Genomic DNA, 21,723 nt, shown 5'->3' with positions numbered 1-21,723 from the left:
ATGTCAAGTATCAAGAACATAAAACCCTAGAATATTTAAAACAATTTTAGCAGAATGTCAACATTGTTGAATTAAGTTGATCCTTGAAAATAAAAGTGAAATGTATTCTTTACATCTCATTCTTGTCGAAGATGTCTTAACTAGAATAAAGCCACACTAGATGCAGGGAATTTACACCCATCCACAGTAAGCAAATAAAATAAACAGAAAGACAATCTTGGCCTTGGTTTATAAAATGTTTTATTCATGTTAACATAGCAGATACATAGGGATTCAAACAGTTCCACAAGGCTTTTGGGGACAACAATTGAATGAATAGCAAAACAATAGTGGTCCAAATCTCTAATGACAATCACTGGACAGACTAACAAATCACCCACTTGTAGAATGTGTACAAACCTGCATTTAAAATCACTAAACTTGACACTTGGACTTGTGTGTTACAGCATTTGTTCCCATTCCAGTGTAATATCTCAAGAGACATGCATGACAGAATTGTCTTCTTTCCATTGAAAAGGTCCCTGCATTTGGCCAGACAAGCCCCACCATCCCCACCCCCCAAACAACAGGCATGCTTCAGTGAAAGAGTGTCATCATAACCAGGGTAGAAAGTGAGGGTTTAACCAATTGGCACTACTTGGCTGCTTCTAGTATGTTGTCAGCATGTAAAGTGCACTAGCTTTCCCTGCAGTATGAAAATGTCATCTTTTTGAAGTTGGATTTCAGCTGTTGTAACCGTACCACGTAACTGTCGAGACAGACGCACTCAAAAAAAAAAGATAGGGGGGTGGGGGGCACTACTTTTTATATTTTACAATACTTATTGGAAAAATATCCAAACGGTCTCAAGAGGTGGGATTTGAGCTTCCAGTTGTCCAACGGTGGGACTTTTCTTGCCTCCAAATTGCGCTGGGGGTTTGATACCATGTCATGCTATTAATCACTTTTCTACAGCTGAAACTGCACAGATGGGAAGGCCGGGACAATCCTAAACCAAACAAATAGAGGGTTCTCTTCTACAGTTGTCCAAATCAACATTGTGAAAATAATATATTTTTTTCTTTTAATCATTATTTTCTCACATGACTCTTTTCAGCAATGGGTTTCATTGGTAGAATGTTTGAGTGGAGCAATAAGGAATGAAGGATGTGTAAAAAGTTTTTTTTTTTCTTCCTTTTCTTGTTTTTGGAGAGGACCCCAACATCGAGGACTTGTTTTTTTTTAATTTTTAATTTTTTTTTTTTTTAGTTCTCATTCTCGGCTTGCTCTCCTCCTTCTCCACCCTCGCCCTCCTCAGCAGTGGTGTCTGATGTCCATAACTGAAGATAGAAACACAAATATTTGTTAAAAATGAATTGGAACAGTCACATATCAAGACTCCTTCACCATTCCAGAATCTTGTTTAATTATAGTTCAAATTGACTTTCCATCGGTATACAGACACAATCGCATAGTTACTGTAAAACCATGATCAGCAAAACTCAAAAACGTTAAGCTACACTTTGTAGAGGCACTCTGTAATTGGCAGTGATTTCACAATAGACACAACTGTGCACACCCTGAAACTGTTCAGTTTTGTTGAACACAACGTAGAAATTTGAAGTGGCGCTAGAAAATAACTGTTTGGTGGTACGCAGCCCAGCAAGAATCACACCATGATTATTTAAATGCTATACTAAATCTCTCTTTAAATAAATCCCGCAAACAAAGATGTTCGGTCATTGGACAGTAAAATAAATACTGAGGCAAATTAGTATTCTTCAAACAAAGCGCAAAAGGATCATCTGACAATCGTAGTTATGAGCTTCTCTTTCTGGCAAGACGATGGCTTAGACTTCATACACAATTTAGCAAATTACTTTTTCAGAGACTTTAACCCTATTTTTTCCCATGTCCAAACATTCCTTGAATTCTCTGAACACATGGATAGTTTGTAGGATATTGGGTGTCAACCACAAGAATTCCAAGCCCATGTGTACACAGTAGTGCTGGGTAATTTATTCAATTGTATTCTTCACTCACTTTCAGTGGAAGTTATGTAGCAAACAGCCTCCTAAATGAAAGGGTCTGCGTAGTGACAATTACGCTCACCCAGTCTTTGTGTTGAATCCTGTGGAGGTGCGAGACATTTTTCGCAAATCCTTTGGGAATTCAGGTACATGACTTTCAAGTTTTTAATTACCGCATTAACCAAAAGGAATGCCTCCATGTGGAGACTGTCCACATGTGTGGCACCGTTGTACCCATTTGTGCGGTTCATCGGTCACACCCTTTACTAAAACAGAATGCCTTTGTTCTTGCCTTCAAGTGAGGGCATTTCAACAAATTAGTTTTTCTTATGGTCGTAGTATGCTTCAAACAGACACTGAGGCAAACATAACCCTATTTCTTACACAGTGAAGGTTATTTGTGCACATTGTGAGAACAGAACACTCACTGTCAGGTTGTCTCTGAGGAGCTGCATGATAAGAGTGCTGTCCTTGTAGGACTCCTCATTTAGCTGGTCAAGCTCTGCAATGGCATCATCGAATGCCTGTGAGCAAAAAAGAAAATGTTAGCGGTTATCACAGAGAAACTGCCGACATGGGAAAGTGACCGATTCATGTAAGAAAGTCTGCAGACCGCTTTTGCCAGTTCACAGGCTTTTTGTGGGGAGTTAAGGATCTCGTAGTAGAAGACAGAGAAGTTAAGCGCCAGGCCCAAGCGGATGGGATGTGTGGAGTCCATCTCAGTCTTGCTGATGTCAAACGCTGCCTGGTATGCTTGCTGTGAGTTTATAATGGTCTCTGTGGACAGAGGAAGGCATCAAACCCAATAGTCAATGTATGCATGTCAAGGTTGAGAGAGGTCTACTTAAAGCAAAAAGATTGTAATGTTTGATTTGACCAGAATGTGTCCAAACAAGACATCTTAGCACTATCATGAATTTTGAAAATTATAAAATTTCTAGTCAAAGCTACACACTGGATCAAATGTGACAATAAAGCAATAGTTAAACTGCAAGAGCAAAAATTACAAATCTGGGGGGTTTGTGAGCAGTTGTGACTTGTTGAAGTAGTTGCAAAGCAGCCAACAGAAGGGTTACTGCTCCCGGCCAAGAAATATTACATAACTGCCAGTATAAATTGTGTACATTCTGTTTATTGTACCGATTAAATGGAGAGATGTGTTAATTAGGGAGCTTAAGGAGTGCTGGTAGATCAAATGTGTTACCTTTGGACAGAACCCGTATACAGTATTTGTGCTAAACTAGTGGCCATCAGTGGCTGCCTCACGCATAATTCCCAAAAGAGCTTTTCATTAAAAGTGCGATACTTGTGATATTCTTTTTCTTATTCAACAAATCTTATGTCAACAAAGATGTTTCAACAACTCAAGACATTTGAAGAGACATGCAAGTAGAATATTGGGAATCAATGAGGCACAATGACAACCACTCAACACAGAGTGGTGTTAATTTAATGTCCATTTAGGTTTTCAGAAGGGAACAAGAACATTGTAGACATTAAGGGAAACAAAAAAAACTCTTGAATAACAGCTTGCAACTAGTATTAAAACGACATTCCCATGCAAAATGTCTGCCAGCACACCCATTTCTTTAAATTTGACTTCAAGTACACAATGCTAATAAGAGAACAAGGGAGGAAGGGAAGAAATTATGTCACTACACATCATTCCATGTAGGAGAGCTGGAGGCCAATTTGTTGCCACACACTATTATACCGTCCTGTGAGGCGGTGCCCTGTGGTCACAGGGTCGTGACGCATTGCCCTACTTGACTTCACTTTCCAGCTCCAAGACAAACTGACACATTATTATTTGCAGTGTAAAAAGGGCTCACTTTTATTTGTTGTTTCTAACGAGGGGTTTGAGTGCAAATAGAAAAGGACAACTTAAGATCCAAAGAAACCCCACGTCTACATTACATAGAAGTAAAGTAGTAAGAAACAAAAAAAAAAGCAATCACAAAAGGTTTACATGAAGGCTTTTCTTCCAGGATGAAATTAGATGTTTTGTTGTCTTTGTATCGGGATTTGTTTAGGTACATTTTTTTAATAATAAAATGAATCCAATTATTAAATACATACAATAACTGGAGTACAACTGTGAACTCACCTCCTTTCTTGTCTCCAGTGGCAACTTCAGCAAGATATCTATAGTAGTCCCCCTTCATCTTTAGGTAGAAGACTTTGCTCTCAGCAGTTTGGGAGTTTACAATCAAATGATCACTCAGCAGTTTCTGTGAACACAGAAAATGTTAGATCAATTAAATTAGATGCACCGAGTAAATATTGAACAGTTGAACAGGGATGATCTCAAATAAAGCATTCACTGAAACAGCAGACATGTTATGTATGGCGAAAATAGTTACCAATTGTACCAAATTGGGCACAAATAAAAGCTGCAACAAACGCATCCGCCTTGTATGTTACAAAACTCAAACTAGGTGGGGCTCATCCATCCTAAGTGTCCCATTAGCCTCCAGCCACCAGAGAGCACTACTCACTTTGCCCTTCATAGATGCTTAGCTCAATGACTAATTAGTACAGTTCTGCATTCTGCTGAAACAGGCTGCTTAAAACAGCAACAGGATGTAAAGAGTATAGCAAATAGTAAAATACTAAATCCCACCCTGCGATTACATTCTAGGCCAAATCATGTTTTAGAATGGACATGAGAAGATTACCAGAGCTAATCTGTGTTGGTGAAACCGGGTGTTTATGCTCAAATTGAACCATTTAGAGAAAAGATGAACTGCTGAAAAATGCTTGGCACCTCAACCGAACAACATATCTGATTGAGAGGCAATATGGTGTATAGAATGGATATAAACATCTTCTTTGCCTTTAATGTCAATACATTTTATTGTATAGACTAATATAGACTTTATTATAAGAAGAAAAGAGCTCTCCCCTTTAAACCCAGGAGAGAAAGATGCGGCCCTCGTCTGAGCCAAACACACACCAGCAGCCACTACCCAGTCATTTACTGACGCAAAGATTGGCAGAGCCGAAACACACGCATGTCTCAAGTACTAAGCATTCCTTTTCCCTGCATGCTCCGCACAATAGACAAGAGGGGTATCCCCGCTTTCAGTGCTTTCACACAAAGCTCTGATTTCAGTCACCAGTAAAGACAAGAAAGAACATTGTTGTTGGATTAAAGCTTGACTGGTTATGCGTGTGAGTGCCTTTGGATGTTGGGAATTGATATATTTCCCCCAATCATTGACTAATCCTTTTTTATCAATTCAAATAGCAACACTATAATGCTCTGTGAGGTGGTTCTTAGTTTTTGCTTTTAAATGATCATTTAAATAAATGTCTGTTGCGTCATTACGTCTCACCGAATGAGGAAACACAATGGTCATTAGGCCTATAGCCCACTCATGAAAGCCCACTCATGAAAGCCCTTTACATTTACAGTTTCACAAACGAGGGGTCTGTGGCGACATTACTGGGAAAAGGGGACACTGATTAGAGCTCTGTAATGTGAGACCCAAAAACACACCTGCAATTACTTCTCATCGCTATAGGTGCCACCAAAGAATTAAATCAGCCGTTTTTTGAGAGGGTAACTTTAAACTGACTATTGTAATGATCAGACAAGATGACTGAACAAGAAAAAACATGTGGCAGTCTTTATGATAACTTTGACAGGAGTTTGATCTTGAAATGGGCCAACACTAAAATATCTGACTAGCTGGCGATCCAAACCTTTGTAGTATTTAATCTGTTTTGGAGGTTCAAATGTCAAGGTACAGTCTGGAGTGTCATGTTCTGAAGAAGTGTAAATAGCCTGAATTTGCTCAGCTGGCACCCCATCTGGTCTACAAGCCCTACATTTACATCCTGTGTGGAAACTGGAGCCCAAACATCCACACGCCCCTGCTTCCTCCAGCACCGCTTATAGCTGAGACGCAAGTTGCTTGGTTTTAGTCTGCATTGCAGGAAATCTAGACAGAGGGAACACAAGCAGCTTACTTGTCTCTTGCGGTCTCAGTGCTTCTGCCTTTGTGGGTGCATCACCAACCTGTCAGATGTCTGCAGACAAGTTAAGGCGTGAGGACTGACACACCCTCCTCTGCTGACAAACCCCAAGACACCACTCTCTATCAGGAGATACTGAGAGCGGCGTCACAGCTGTTCAAGTGCATATTCTTAGGAAATCATATGGGAAGTTGGTTGAATGGCCTCTGCAACTTAGCCGTACAGCTCATGGAAATGATCTCAATCTTACAGCTAAGCTTCCACTTTGGTTCAACAGCGGCGATCTCCTCTAATCCATTATCAAGGCAGGCTTGAAATAATGCAAACCACCAATCTGTGCTGTTGCATTAGATTAAACAAGAGGTGAAAGTATTACCCCGACCCCACCTCCCCTAGTATTCCAGTAAAGCTTTTAAATGTGGAGTGTAGTGTCTGGGAAGGCATTTAGCTTAACTGTCAAGTACAGCCTTGTTGGTTTTTAAAAAGTGGCTCTGTATGATGATTCGTACAAACTGGGCTTTAGAAAGTGTGTGAGTCATTTAGGCATGTAAATTCTTGCACTTGGCTAACCACATTAGGCTTCTCTCTGCCAGATGGGGCGACATAGATACTGAACGTAGCACAGCGTTAAAGAACACAGAGCATACCGCTTATCTTTCCTGTGTGTGTCCTGAGTCCTCGCTCCACCCATTCAGACACACCTTGATGTGTAGTCATTATGACCTTTTGTCAGTTCACGCCCTCACATGCTTTCAAGCCCATTGTTCTAAATCCAGATTCCCAAACGGCAGGAACAGTGGGAGGACTACATAATACTTCCTTGTCCTCTCCGGCCATATTTATGCAACAGTGGAGCTCACAGGAAACAGGGCAGATGCCATTTGTCACACAACATTCGACTAAAATAAAATCATGTGTCACTTTAAATTGTGTGACTACAGATGTGTCATGACAACAGGCATCTACAAAAGACTCAATATGGACATGTTAACTTTCAAGTTGAGCAAACGTAGTTTATTCAACAAAGTTCAAAGTGTATACTCCTAAACCAGATTTAATGTATTCCAATAAATTACCACCTGCATCATAAGCAGGTTGGTTTATTTAATTAATCATTACTAATTAAACCACACTGTTCTTAGCCACCACTGTTTGAAGTCGAGATAGATAGATAGATAGATAGATATATAGAAATTGGCCAGGATCTGTGCTGCAGTGTTACACATGTGGTTTAAAAACGGAATACTTTACCAGAACGTTGTCACAGATGAGTTGGAGCTCCTTCTCCACCTTCTCCCGATACTCCTTGACCATCTGCTGCTTCTTCTCGCACCCCTCGGCCTTCACTCCGATGCTGGACAACACCCTCCATGCAGAGCGCCTCGCCCCGACCACGTTTTTGTAGGCGACGGACAGCAGGTTCCTCTCCTCGTTTGACAGCTCGTCTCCCTTCTCTGTAACCTCCTTCATGCTCTCTGCCATGTCGTCGTAACGCTCAGCCTGCTCCGCCAGCTTGGCCCTCTGAATAAGATCCGTTTTATCCATAGTTTATATTATTGTGGACTGATAAATTGGAAATCCGGGATTATGTGGCAATCAAGGACTATGGAGTTGGAGAATGGGTGCAGCAAGGGATCGACGACGATATTTCCCCGCAGTAACGTTAGAAGCTGCGAAGAGAAGAGCGTTGGAAAAATTAGTAACGTTGGGTGTCGATCAAACTTGCACTGACGTTATACAACCGAAATACTAAATAGCCCGCCTATCGCCATGACATGAGAAAAAAACATGCATCCGCCTGGTATGACCTGGAAAGTGACACCATTTAACGCCAGGTAACGGCAGTGAATAAACGACTTAAGGCGAGAAAGGAAGAAAAAAACGGTTCCAGAAACATGCATCTTAAATTACCAAAACGTAGTTAATTTAATGAGCCAGCTTTCACGACAATTCGCGGACATATTTCGAATAAATTGCAGTGTAAAACAACAAAATAAACTAGTTATAAACGTTTTTTTAAAACTGCGGCTGGCTACGAACATCGGCAGCACAAGTCTACCGTTACGAGCAGACCCGTTTCACACAGCGAACCGCCACAAAGCTGTCTGCTGCAGCTAGCTGCGAGCTAGCAAAAGCTAATCGGCCACTCCTTTCATAAAAAATGTCACGTTAGCGATACTCATACTAAACACGAATAGGGCCACAATTTTCCGTTTGGCAATTAACCGGCGATCATAAAGCTTACTTAACGGAAATAAAACAAATATAAAGTACTCATCGTTTCTGACCTACGGAGTTCCAAATTTGCTCCACAAATTGATCAGATTTGAGAGGATGGTCAGAAAGGCAAATAGCAGCGAAAATTCAACTGAACCTGCTAGAATAGGGCGGTTCTGCTGAGTGTCAACTGTCCAATGATAAATCGTAATTTTACTTGATTGACAGAAAGATTTGGCGGTGTAAACCAGTAGTTGTTTAGCGCGGTGAAAGGGGCGGTCCTTCGGGGATAGTTTGACAGACCGGGACGCTGCAGCGGATGGGGCCACGGGGTTTCCTCCAATTAGAGCAAGGGATGAAGACGTCATCGCATTGCCATGGTGATGCGCATCCAATCACTCCCTGCTTTCACACGCTGTTGGCACTGTGGGCGGGTGTGGCACATACTAGACGAGACATTTATCTTTCCTAAACGTGGTTTAAGGATTATGGGCTATTATGTTATGTATTTCATATTCATCAAGTTAACAAATCCCATGAAAACAATACAACCCACATTGACAATGAATGTATCATAAGGAATGTCTGCACGTATAGCTTAAATGCCTGCGCCATAGACCTCCAATGTGGTCCAAAAACTGTTAAATAAAAAATACACATTAGTCACAATGTTACACTGGATAACATGTTCCTTCATTAACAGGAACATGGGAACTGTAGTTTATTTTAAAGTCAATCCCACAAACACCATCTCTGTGATCCCTGCAGGGCGGCAAGTCCTCTTCTGGAATGTAATGTCTGACTTGAGAAGAGTACAGTCAATCTTTACTATAGCTTTACACCAGGTCTGCTGAAAGTTATGTTTTTAAATCCTTATTGAGATTGAATATGCCATGACGACCAAGGTCTTTTCTATTTGACATAAATGATATACAAATATGAGCATGTTTTTTGTTCTATTTCTCATCTACCTTTCAGTCCACATTCTAGTTGAAGTGTAATAGGGTGTATATATTTCACAAAGAGTGATCGTTTCATCAGCAATCCCATCATTTTAAGTAACGTGACATGTCTGGTTCAACTTAAACCACTTTGTATGTATCTTACAGGGCAAAAACACATATGAACACTGTGCACACTGTGTGTTGGGGATGAAAATGCCCTGTGTACTGGATCAGTTTCCATGCTGGAATGTCCCCCCCCCCCCCCCCCCCCCCCCACCCCCACCACCACCACCACCAACCTGGACAACTGAAATTCAATTCTGAAACGCTTTGGCAGTAGGGGAGCAGACAATGATTGACTCACACATGCTGGTATGCCAGCCATTTTGCTGTTTAAGGAGGAGGATGCGATTATTCTGTATTTTCTTATTGTCAGCAAATCTCATGAAAGACGAAAACCGACAGCACTTTTAACTTCCCTATTTTCAGCTGTGGATTTGGTACTCAACTCAGTATTTATGCCAGCAGGACAAATATTTCCAAACAGTAACAACCGGGCAAAGTTATGTAGGATCAAGTGATATGATCAAAAGCTCCAGAACAGTCACAAAATGGACTTTGAGATGAGATTGTCTTGTCAATGTCTTCTCATGTTTAATGTAATCTAGCAACATGTCACCCAGTGATATGTGGCTAGCTACACAGATAATATGTGTTAGGAGCAATTCATTGATGGGTTTGATCTTGTCATGGGAGTTTTCATGGTAAATACACAGTATCACCCAAGATAGCCTTTCATTTGTGTTGCTGTAAATACAAAAGATGTACCTTGTATGTGCATTAATGGACTGTCCATACATTATATGTCAATGTGTCAAACAGCCCTTATTGTGTATGGCACTTCCCTCTAATAACTGACTCATTCAGTGCACAGCTTCAAATCTTGCTTGCCATCAGCCACCGTCTTTTGTGAGCCTGTTCCTTTGCTTACTCAATTCAAACCTCCTCACTCTGACATTGTGCTTGCTTTGCTTTACCTCTCAGTCACAAAGGAAGTCAGAATGACAAGCTGCCGAGGTCGTGAAAAGACGGGGCCTTGCGTTATGTTGGGAAACCCCTATGGCTGGTTGTATCCAGCTGAAACCGTTCTACCTGGCAACAGCTCTCATTCAGTTGATTTGGTCCATATGATGACTGATATGCACACAATATGCGAATAACCCATAAGATGAAAGATGTAGAACATGTCAAATCTAGTTAAATGAATGCATGGGGTTATGCCATTAAAATAAAAAAAATACAGCCTCAGTTCTGCTTCTTTACTGGTAGTGAATTGTATCACTGTGTGCTGAGTCATACATCCCAAAGGAAACCACCAGAGATTGTTATTTACCATTATCTGTATATATTCCCTCTGATATCAAAATATTCAGCGCTGCCATCAAAGATTATCATTTTACAGTTTTTTATTGCACACTATATTTTTTTATCTGTACATATCATCTGTCACTGTAAATATAAATCCTACAAACAATACGTTCTGTAGATATTTATCACATGCTTATTTGTATTTCTGTTTGAGTGCATTGAGAGAGATGCAATTTCTTGTATTTGCATGCAAACTTGCCCGAAAAAGGTGATTCTGATTCTGACTCCTGACAGACAACAGTCATGTTAATGGCAGCTTTAATCAAAGCCTCAACTGGAACAGACGTTATTGAATACAAATAAAACAAGCTGACTTTAGTCTTTTTCCCTTGTGTTTATGGTTGGATTGCATTTCTACATAATCACAGACTACAGACTAATACAGAAGGATTGTGAAGGAGAAAGTAATTTACTAAATACTTTTTGACTCCTTTCCTCTTCATGGTTGACTACAGCCCTGCTATTGCACTGACTCCCCAATGGTGAAGCCAGCTGTCTAATGCGGTCTGGTGATTTGTTGGCAGCGAGGAGTCACATGTGGTTTAAGGAAACATTCAGAATGAATTACAATGTAATCTGGGTCACTTTTACAATTCATCATTTGAAGACTATGATACAGGGTTGAAGAAGTGGGTTTTGAGGACTTGCTTGAATGATGATAGGGTGTGGATGGGGAGGGCAGTCCAGAGGGTGCAGCAGCTGAGAAGGCCCTGTCACCTCAGGTCCGGCACTTGGTCCTGATGGTCTTCAGAGTGTTTGAACCGGCGGACCTGAGGCAACGGGTTGGGGCTTGGAGGGGGAGGAGGTCTGAAAGGTAGGGAGGGGCCAGGTTGTTTAGGGCTTTGTAGGTGGTGAGTAATATTTTAAAGTCTATTCTGTATTTGACCAGGAGCCAGTGAAGGTTGTGTAGGACCGGGGTGATGTGTTCATAGCGCCTGGTGGAGGTGAGCAGTCGAGCGGCAGAGTTCTGAACATACTGAAGTTTATTGAGGATTTTGTTGGGAGAGCCATAGAGGATGCTGTTGCAGTAGTCAAGTCTGGGGTCGAGGATGATACCGAGGTTGCAGACCTAGGTGGAGGGGGTGACGATTGAGCCATCAATGTTTTGAGAGGTCTGGGCTGAGCTGGGGTGAGGGAGTTAGAGCCGTTGATGAGTATTTCAGATTTATTGCAGTTGAGTTTGAGACAGTTCTGTTGCATCCATAATTTTATATCAGTGAGACAGGTGGTGAGAGTGGAGTGGGTGACTGAGGTGATGGTCTTGGAGGAGAAGTAGAGTTGGGTGTCATCAGCGTGAAGTTGAGACCATGACGACGGATGATTTGTCCAAGGGGAAGGATGTAAATAATGAAGATGTACTGTTTCTGTGCTTAGCTTGAAAGTATCACAGGTACCGTTGCTCCCAACAGGAAATAACTTTAACATCCTGTATATGGTCAAACCTAATCACACTAGCCTGGCAATTCTACTCAATTACATGGTTTACATTCATATTTTAAGAGCAACTGCATCATGGAAAAAAATCCTTCAAACTAAATGTAATGCACTACCACTACTACTACTACTACTACTACGACTACTACTACTACTACTACTACTACTACTACTACTACTATTGCTATTGCTACTACTACTATTGCTACTACTACTACTATTGCTACTACTACCACTACTACTACTACTGCTACAAATACTACTAACACTACTACGACTACTACTACAACTACTACTACTACTGATACCACTACTACTACCACTACTACTACTACTACTACTACTACCAGTACTACTTCTACTACTACTACTACTACTACTACTACTACTACTACAACCCTGTGAATATGCATTCTGAATAAAGTGTCTTTCCAATTTCTATATTTTTAGTGAAAAATGCATTTTGACTTTCCAGCGTAACACGGTTCTCAACTGTAAGGTCTATATTTTAATAAAAACTATGACATCATTTCTGTCATTCGACATGGCGCTGTTAGATGAAGAGTCTCATGTCCACAGTAGGCCAGATGGCTATTAATAGTAATGGTTAATAGGTTGAGAAATCCCATGGCATCAGCTCTAGTTTTGAGCTGCTTGTGTGAATATCAGCCAGCAGCATGGAAGCTTCTATAAAGTTCACATTTCTCGTTGCTTTCTTAGATATGTGGAGCATCCAAAATATCATATTTGAAAAAACATGTATTCAAACGCTGTAGTGGACAATATACATTTTGCCATTCTGTTCATACCATGGTATCTATACCATAAATAATCCATGGTGCATTGGGCCTTTGTATGTAATGTTGCAGAACGCAGATTTTCTTTAAACATGTAAACATCTTTATAAATTTGCGTTATGTACCTTTATTTGTCATTTATTATTGTCATATTAAGACAAAAAATGATATTTTCTATTCTTCCCGGTTATTTAATCCACAATAGGTTCACTATGTATACCTTTGACCTTGGCATCAGAGGAATACACAACCAATGTTATAATGTGTTCTTCATTTTGTAAAAATGTAGGAGGCAAGCTAAGCAATCGAAGTAAAAAAGGGTCGGCTCTGTAGGCGCAAACAGAGCTGTTGATGGCCACAGATACAACCGATTGTACCTTCTTGGTAACTTCACTCTTCACCAGTGCTGCCAGCTTTTCAGCACTCTTACATGTATCTTCTGGTACATGAAGAGCTGCAGCAAAGCTGCCAGTGAGTGAGTCTCCTATACCAGTGTTGAAGTTCTCCAAAGCGTTAGTTATATCAGCCTGAGATGCACCACTCTCAATGCAACTCTCCCTAAAACTCATGAACAAAAGAGACATTGATTTTAGAGATACTTCAAATGATATTCAATGAAAAACGATCCATTCAAAGAATATCAACCACTGATGTGCAAAGACACAGGGCACTTTAATACTTCCTCTCATTTGACAATGTGCTCCTGCAAATGGACAGTGTGTGTTTGTGTGTGTGTGTGTAGCTGCTGATGGAGGTAGAGATGCGGTTGAGATGAAAGATGATGCTATTTTCTGAACGTCATAAGAATCTTGTTCTGTGTTTAAGAAGCACCGACTTCCTCTTCAATATTCAGTTTCTGAACAATAATTTGTTAATTTCATTCAGTAATGCAGAAACTGATTAGAATATGAAGTTTGGATGAATTCAGTAACAAATAGAGCGATTGCTTGTTTTTATATAATATATATTTATATTTATATTGTATAATATATTGTAAACCTCATTCTGTTTATTTAGTGACTTTTGACTGCCAAATGACTGACTGTAAGAGTAGAAGGTGGTCTCCAGCACGCAGTGGTGGGAGGTCGTCTCATGGCAATTAGGCCTCTACACTCCATTCCACAGCCAATCTCTCAGCTCTAATTAGAGGTAATTAAAACACTTTCTTTCATTCTGTCTCATCACAGACAAGCACAAATGCAAACACACACAAGGATTTTGATATGTTCTAGGCAATAATTAAATCCAAAAGAGAACGTCACTGAATTATCAAGTAGGATTTAGGCTCTCCTCCTGCATGTCAGGGAAGTCAATGTGCTTTTTATCCTCGTAGCTTGAACAGATTTCGGTGGCGCTGAGCTTCCTCTCACTTATCTGTCTTTACACCCAAAATCAGCTTCTGCACATTTGCATCCACTGCTTTTAAACAGAGGTTATGTGCTAAGGCCGATGCAGAAAATGTAGGCTACTGCATAAACTGCAGTGTGTATGTTTGTGTGTGTGTGTGTGTGTGTGCGTGTGTATTAGTTAGCTTAGTATGCAGGTTGCATTCCCTCCCTCATTCTTTGACTGCTTTTATGAATAATACATTACCTGTGCTCACTAAAGTGCACATCGCTGTAGAGATTCACAACAACAAAGCTTTATATATATATATATATATATATATATATATATATATATATATATGTGTGGGTGTGTGCTTATACATATAGGCCTTTCTGTCAAATAGGACGTGCTTACTGCCATCACTCTTCAGCACGACCTTCATCAAAGTCAGCTATATTCTCCCCTCTTCTTTAAAATAGAATACTAACACTTTAGAGTTAGTCTGTGCAGTACCTTACAATCAAGACCTGAGACGGATGAGTAGTCATTCTTGGATGCCCAGAGGGTCAGGAGGACCTTCATTTTTTTCATTTGTGAATGTTTTTCTTGACTCACCAAGATGTGCATGTTACATTGAATTATGTTGTCTTGTTGGGAAAGGAATATCCGCAGCAAATGTGACCTCTGAATAAAACGCACACATTTATATTGGCATTTAATGTAAACACCAATGATCTCAGCAGTTTATATTGAGATCTGTGGAGGAGTTATGGGTTGGTGATGACGACTGACATACTTGTCACCATGGTGGCTCGTTAACAATAGCAGGAAGTCTTTTGTACTTGACACATGCTGTCCTCACTGATTGACATAACCATATTTCTTTGATCCAAAAGTAGGAATGATGATTGACAGCTTTGTGTCAAACTGACGGGCTAACGGTACATTGTGGGGTGAATATCTGTGCATTCTACTAGATAACAATCACTATTCAAGCAATGACGCGTGCTGGCTGAGGCTTCAGTCAGACAATTAAAGGTTTGAGGTTTTTCAGACTCACCCACATCATTGCCACATGTTCAAACTGGGAAAATTACTAATAATGTAAATCTACATAAAACACAATCAGTTTTTGGGGTTTAGAATTTGTTTATTAGCACCTTTAAATATATATACTGTTTTCTGGATGAAGCATGCACATGGTGCTCACATAGTTTTGTCATATTGCTAGCTACATTGATTAATTTATATTTTCCTTTGTGTTACCTGGCTGCTGAGTTCTTCTATCTGGCTGAACAAAAGATTAAGCAGAGGGCGAGCCTGCAATAGAGGCCCAAACCATGGACCGTACCAAAAGCTTTGACAGCATGGGGGGGATTCGGGTTTCTTTGAATTGAGCTTTAGTTCTCTGCAGTCCTCCCCTTGTGTTTATTGGTTTGATCAGCTGGTATGCATGTTTCCCTCAGGTCTCTGTTAGGTCTTTTAGTTGAGTTAACATCTTGTTTTGCTTGCCTTATTTTTCAGTATAGTTACAGTATTTTTGACCTCTTTTAGGGTCCTTATAATGCTGTTAATTCAGTTGTCTGCAGTTGTTTGTTTAGTTGAACCTTCTGAGATAATATTTTAAATATTTTATATGGATATTGTTGAAAGACACACTTGTATTGATTCTTGTATCCTGCATTCTGTGCTCTGGAGGAAATGTTTTTTCTCCACAGACCTTTGAAAGGTATATTGAGGTTAATTCAGATGCAGTATCCCTCAGACTGTGTCCTCTGGGTTATTTGTCTCCTTTCCCATCTCCTCTGCTTTCATAATGTATGGAGTCAGCGCATTATCAGTTCCCCCTCCCATCTCTCTCTTCACTCTGTGTTTCTCTTGACTGACTCAGCCTTTCCGCAGAGGATCGACAGTCAAACATGTCCTGACACACCTATGCACTGGCAGAAAAGCAGGCTGCTTGTTCAGAGCTGCGTCCATTTTCACTCCCCATGTCCTGTTCTTTTAACAAGCGTAGATGAAGCATTTTAATTTATGTGTCTCTCTCGCCCAGCACTCCCATACATTCATGCACAAACATGCAGCATGCTGCAGCACTTCCAGCATGGAGGCTGCGGCGGCCGAGCATCATTCCACCTCGCTGCAGATTGGAGTAGCAGTTGGCTGCGGAAGAGCCCAGAGCGAGGCACACTCTGGCAGGATTGTGTGCCTCTCAGTCGGGCTGCTCTATGTGAGCCAGAAAACCTGTTATACTAACTGAAGGGGGTTCACAGGGGGCTTCAGAGAAAGGGGAAGACAGATGAGAAATGTGTAGAATGTAATATGATGAAAAAAAGATAAAGAAAACAACAAATGATTTTGAGTTCCTGCTGCAATGATTGAAATGGCAGGAAACCCGTAAGTTACTGCATATGTATGTGGTGCAATCAGTCTGGCTAAATCAGCTGTGATGTTATTGGCCTTGTCCAATGCAGAAACAGGTCAACGTTGAATAGAGTGAGGTTACAATTAGATTTAATTACAAATTAGCTGATGTAGAAGCAGTTGTATCACTATCTCCATTAATCTTGAAGTCAGACATGCAGGGAAGCCAATCTCCAACTCAGCACAATAGAGAACTATTGTCGAGGTCAACGAAGAGCAGATCAAAACAGAGAAATCGATGATGTTCCTCAGGAAGCATGATTGCTCTTTAGCAATATGGCAGCCTTGTGTGCAGTGGCTTTATGTAACATGTTATGTTTGGTCTTAGATTAACATGTGAAATACAAGCATTATTAAGAAAAATGGCATTATGCAATACAAATTAAGTCCTATAACACTGTTATTGTAAGAACTATTTATTATTTATTTAACTGAACACATTTATTAGTTCTCCCAACCAAAAATTCTTTCATTTAAGTTTCTCCAACTATTTTTGGCTATTGATCAGATTTATTTTCGTTTTCACTCGTTTTCAGGAAATCGTATAGAAAAGGCAAAAAAAGGGGAAGAAAAAAAAGCAGGGCTTAAAGACAATGAGGAATGAAATTAAAAGTAGGTCCCAATTCTGTGGCAGCACCACAGGTTTTCTGTAACTACAGAAAGTTGTACATTGAGAAAGACATTCAGCTGAGGACTTCCAAAATGGTCTTTTGACACGTGTCGTTACAGATGGATAACAGGTATCTCCAAGCAAAAATATCCATGTTGAAATCACTTCTTAGGGTTTGGAATGAATAGAGATTAACTCTGGTTGATCTATCGGTCAAATGATTGACTGCTCACAGTTTGCTGTCACTGACTTACTGAAGTTTTTTGTACAGGGAAAAGGGAAGTGGGGAGATGGGGAAGCATGAAAACAGCATGAAATACTTGAAATATCCTACACTGTAAGATGAAAGCTGTTGTGATTCAACCTTGTTGTAGTACAGTTTAGCATTTAGTGTGGAGGAGGGAAAGGTGTTACACAACAAGTGGGCTTCCAATACTCCCACAATGGTGCTACAGTACCAGAGACTAAGCCAAATGAAACAGTGATAGGAGTAGGCTTAAGTGCTCCGATCTCTCTTTCATTTGCCATCTGTCTCCATCGCATTGTTTCATTTTCATTCCCTCCTTTCCCTTAATATGTTTATGCTTTGTGCTGCTGGCTAGTCTCCTTTTATATAAACACATGTGCAATATCACCATTGGAAAGGAAATCCCTTTACCAATATAGTGGACACAAGCTCTGTGTTTTGCAATGTACAGTAAACTCACTTTGTGTGCATGTTGTCAGGTAGATCAGACCGGGCAGGAGGACTGATGGGCTCCATGTGTCTACCTGCAGATATGATACGCAGCCAACTTTGCACAGGAATGCAGCCAAAGAATGAGGATACAATGAATAGAGAGGGAAGATCACATGATAAGGACATGTGTCCCCTGAGGGGAGAATGGACGATCTGCTGGTAGAAGTATCATAGTGTTTTATGACTGATCATCATTGTTACATTATTGTAATAATTCAGTCAAAGTTTAGATTGATACAAAAAGTATACACTGTGCTAACTCACAAAAATAGGGCAAATTTGACCCAAAAAATAGAAGAGAAAAATCATAAAACTGTGCAGCATGCACTGAAAATGGTCAGCAGAAATGTGGAGTATGCATAATTAGTTGTTGTAAGGAACTAAAATGTGATCATGTTCAGACAATCAAACTACTCATTGCTCATGCATGGAGTATGGCTATCACAGAGCCTCTCCCTTCCTTCTCTGTGGTGAGGTAAACTGAAATGGAAAGTTACTAAAGCTGTTTTTCTGCCACTCCCTGTGGTTTACTCAAAGGCAAGGTGAGTGGCATGCTGCTGTATCCGACACAGGCGTGCACTGTAATGTGTGACCAGACGTGTCCCTTGTGTGGCTTCTGCGAAGTTTAAGACCAATAAATGCAAAGCGTTGCAAACAAAATAGCAAATGTTTGACCAAGACATGGGCATAATTGTAAAGTGCTGAAGCCCGTATGGATGTCATCTTTTTTTGTTGTCTTTAGTGTTTTATGAGTCATAGGGCATGGCTCAAATACTGTGCCAGGCAAAAATAGACACTGCCCTGACTGTGCTTCAACATGCCCAGAGAGAAAGCTCCTGCGGCTAATTCAAAGATGAGTTATGGAAATTTGCTGTTATAGTTACATTTATGCACGACTGTGAAGCTTTTAGAAATAGATGGTCATAATAGCCATTTTTAGATTAAATTACATTCAATTAGATTACTTATTTCTCAAAAGTTTGGGGTCACTTAGAAATGTCCTTATTTTTCAAAGAAAAGCAATGTTTTTTTCAATGAAGATAACATTAAATTAATCAGAAATACACTCTATACATTGTTAATGTGGTAAATGACTAATCTAGGTGGAAACGTCTGGTTTTTAATGAAATATCTACATAGGTGTATAGAGGCCCATTTCCAGCAACTATCACTCCAGTGTTCTAATGGTACATTGTGTTCTAGAAGACTAATGGATGATTAGAAAACCCTTGAAAACCATTGTGCAATTATGTTAGCACAGCTGAAAACAGTTATGCTAGTGAGAGAAGCTATAAAACTGCTGCAAATGGAGCATTCTTTGATGAAAGCAAAGTTTGAACAAAGAACAAAATTACAAAAAAGTCATTATTGCCAACCTTGTCAATGTCTTGACTATATTTTCTATTCATTTTGCAACTCATTTGATAAATAAAAGTGTGAGTTTTCATGGAAAACACGAAATTGTCTGGGTGACCCCAAACTTCTGAACGGTAGTGTATACAGTATAAACTGAAATCTTCAAAAATAACAATTTCAAAAACAAAACATCGATCTATGAAAGGAAGCCTTAAGAAACAGATGTCAAAAAGACAGGCAACTATCTCAGGAACCAGTCACTCAACACACTTTTAGACACCTAAATGTGATATTCTTTTCTCAAAAACTGTCTTTTCAAAAACTAAAAGTGTGTAATGTAATGCTGCTGTAATGCTGGTGTTGACCACACAACTAAACATTCAGAACTGTCCCACTGACCTTGAAGGATTTCCTCACTAACCTGGACTATGCCTTTTAAAGCAAACATGTTCTGACCAGGTGAATTTCACGTCAATATCCCCCCAGTGATGATTTAAAATACTTAGTTATGTAATAAGTAGGGACATGTTGCACAATCCCGTTTCAAACTATATCAGAGGTAAAAAAAGAAAAGAAAAACAGAGCAACGCTCTGTTGCAGTGCAGTATTACTGCTAAAAGGCCTCAACCAAAGGTTCAACATCTGAGAGCCGCTACATCAGATCAAGCTCTCAGTTCGACCTGATGCAGCACACCACCAGCTGGACTGAGACCTCCCGGTCCTGACCTGAGGGGCTTTTCCAGTGCAGCGAGGATAGCTCACTGCACAGAGGTCACAAACTCAATTATTCACAAGCATGCCTCACTATGGATCAATATATTGACTAATAGGTTTGGAGTATAATCCAGTGCAGCAGTTAAAACCATAGGTTTAAACAGAGTAGTGCATTTGCTGTGCTGTTCTGGGCCACCTGGTTCACTGATGGGTCATGCCAGTGTTGGACATACACATGTATTTTAGGTCATGTTTGGCTGCTTGTGCAAACCACAAGTCAAATGAAAGATGAGCGATTGTAACTTGCATTCACTCAGTAGAGTGCTTCATGGCATAATTAACATGGACCACATTAAATTGTTTGGGGAGGGGGTTGGTGTTAATTATTAAGTGACTGAGTCAGTTTTAGAGCTTTGCAGGAAAACAGCAGCAGAAAGGTCATCAGCAACATGGCACCAAGCTAATTTCTACAGATTCAAAAGCACCCTGCTACCATTTGCTGCTAATATTTTGGATGCTATGGTTTCTCACGGGTGACCATGACACACTCACACGCTCTCAATTCCACTCGCTCACATGCACATGCTCGCCCACAGCCCCTTCTTCTGCAGTAGATTACAGCTTGTGGGTTGTAATAAACAGAGCAGGCCATCATGAGTTTTCATCCCCTCCTCCATCCCCTGATTATTCTAACTGACAGTGCACTCTGTCTTTTCTGGGTTGCCTCTGCATGCCTATAGGGCACAGATTGGCACAGAGATAAACTTAGCAACAGCTAGCCGGGTCAGACTGCAGCCCTAATAGAGACAGAGAGAAAGAGGAAGAGTGAGTGGGGGATGCAGTTTATGCCAGAATATATGAGACACAGCTCGTTAAACAGGTCAGCTTTAACACAGAAAGAAAGAAGGTAGAGTTGGTTCTATTGGAAATAATGATGACTAAAAATAAATTGTCAGTACGTATCTGTACTGTTTAGGACTCTATTTTTTTCCTTTTTTGCCAAGAGTTAGATAAGAAGAAGAGCAGCTAATTAGCCTAGCTTAGCACAAGCCAGGCAGGGGAAAACAGCAAGCCTGGCTCTGTCCAAAGTCCGCCTTGTCTAAAGCTCACTGGTTTTCACATGTTATCTTGTTGGTTTATATCATACAAAAACTGAAATGTAAATTCCTTATATTTTTTAAATGCATTTTCCTGAAAACCTCATGGCCACATCAAGACACCACACATGTAAGGTATGCAGGCAGGCAGACAATAGTCTGGTACGTAATCAGCTGTAAACTTTAACATGCCGCTTTTAAACTTTATTCATTTTTGTTCAAATTTAAAGAGTTGCGAATGTTATGTTACTTTTGAGCCGAACCAGGCTCGCTGTTTCTCCCTGTTTCTAATGTTTGTGCTAAGCTGAGCTAGCCAGCTGCTGGCTGTAGCCTTATGTTTAAGGAATAAACGTGAGGGTAGCGTCTATCTTCAGGGGCGTGTCAATATATGTGTGCCATCGCTCAACGTACTTTTGTATATTTTAGAAACCATTTAACCGTAATAAACAAGTCACTTCCTCTCCTTAGAGAGTGGTTTAGAGACCTTAACCATGGTAACCATGCTAACCTCATTCGTGAGAATCATAAAGTCTGAACTAGATAAAGAAAATGAATCATGCCAAAAGTGGAATCTTATACTTCCACTTAGATTGTTGTAGTGTTATTGATGTTACAGAGCTTTTAGCTGTTGTCTCTCTTGCCAG

The 21,723-nt window shown here is 40.3% G+C and overlaps 1 protein-coding gene across 1 annotated transcript; it reads right to left on the bottom strand.

Annotated features, from left to right (window-relative positions):
* Positions 1 to 222: 222 nt before the first annotated feature.
* On the bottom strand, positions 223 to 8,408 carry LOC117751254 (14-3-3 protein beta/alpha-1-like). Its single transcript, XM_034562966.1, has 6 exons — positions 8,279 to 8,408; positions 7,242 to 7,660; positions 4,117 to 4,240; positions 2,623 to 2,786; positions 2,438 to 2,533; positions 223 to 1,319 (listed from the first exon to the last, which is right to left on the bottom strand). The coding sequence occupies exons 2-6, from the start codon at positions 7,533 to 7,535 to the stop codon at positions 1,245 to 1,247; spliced, it is 753 nt and encodes a 250-aa protein (XP_034418857.1). The 5' UTR covers positions 7,536 to 7,660; positions 8,279 to 8,408; the 3' UTR covers positions 223 to 1,244.
* Positions 8,409 to 21,723: the final 13,315 nt, after the last annotated feature.

Source organism: Cyclopterus lumpus, chromosome 22 (assembly GCF_009769545.1).
Source record: "Cyclopterus lumpus isolate fCycLum1 chromosome 22, fCycLum1.pri, whole genome shotgun sequence".
NCBI lineage: Eukaryota > Metazoa > Chordata > Actinopteri > Perciformes > Cyclopteridae > Cyclopterus > Cyclopterus lumpus.
The sequence above is the reverse complement of the archived record's forward strand: the minus strand, read 5'-3'. Positions and strand labels throughout refer to the sequence as shown.

Bases quoted from the DNA above. Each gene is read 5' to 3' on its own strand.
- LOC117751254 (XM_034562966.1), bottom strand. From the start codon at position 7,535: ATGGATAAAACGGATCTTATTCAGAGGGCCAAGCTGGCGGAGCAGGCT. The intron at 2,787-4,116 runs GTGAGTTCACAG...CTCTGTCCACAG, and splicing joins CACTGGAGACAAGAAAGGAG to AGACCATTATAAACTCACAG. The intron at 1,320-2,437 runs GTGAGTGTTCTG...TTCTATCTTCAG, and splicing joins TCCTCAGAGACAACCTGACA to TTATGGACATCAGACACCAC.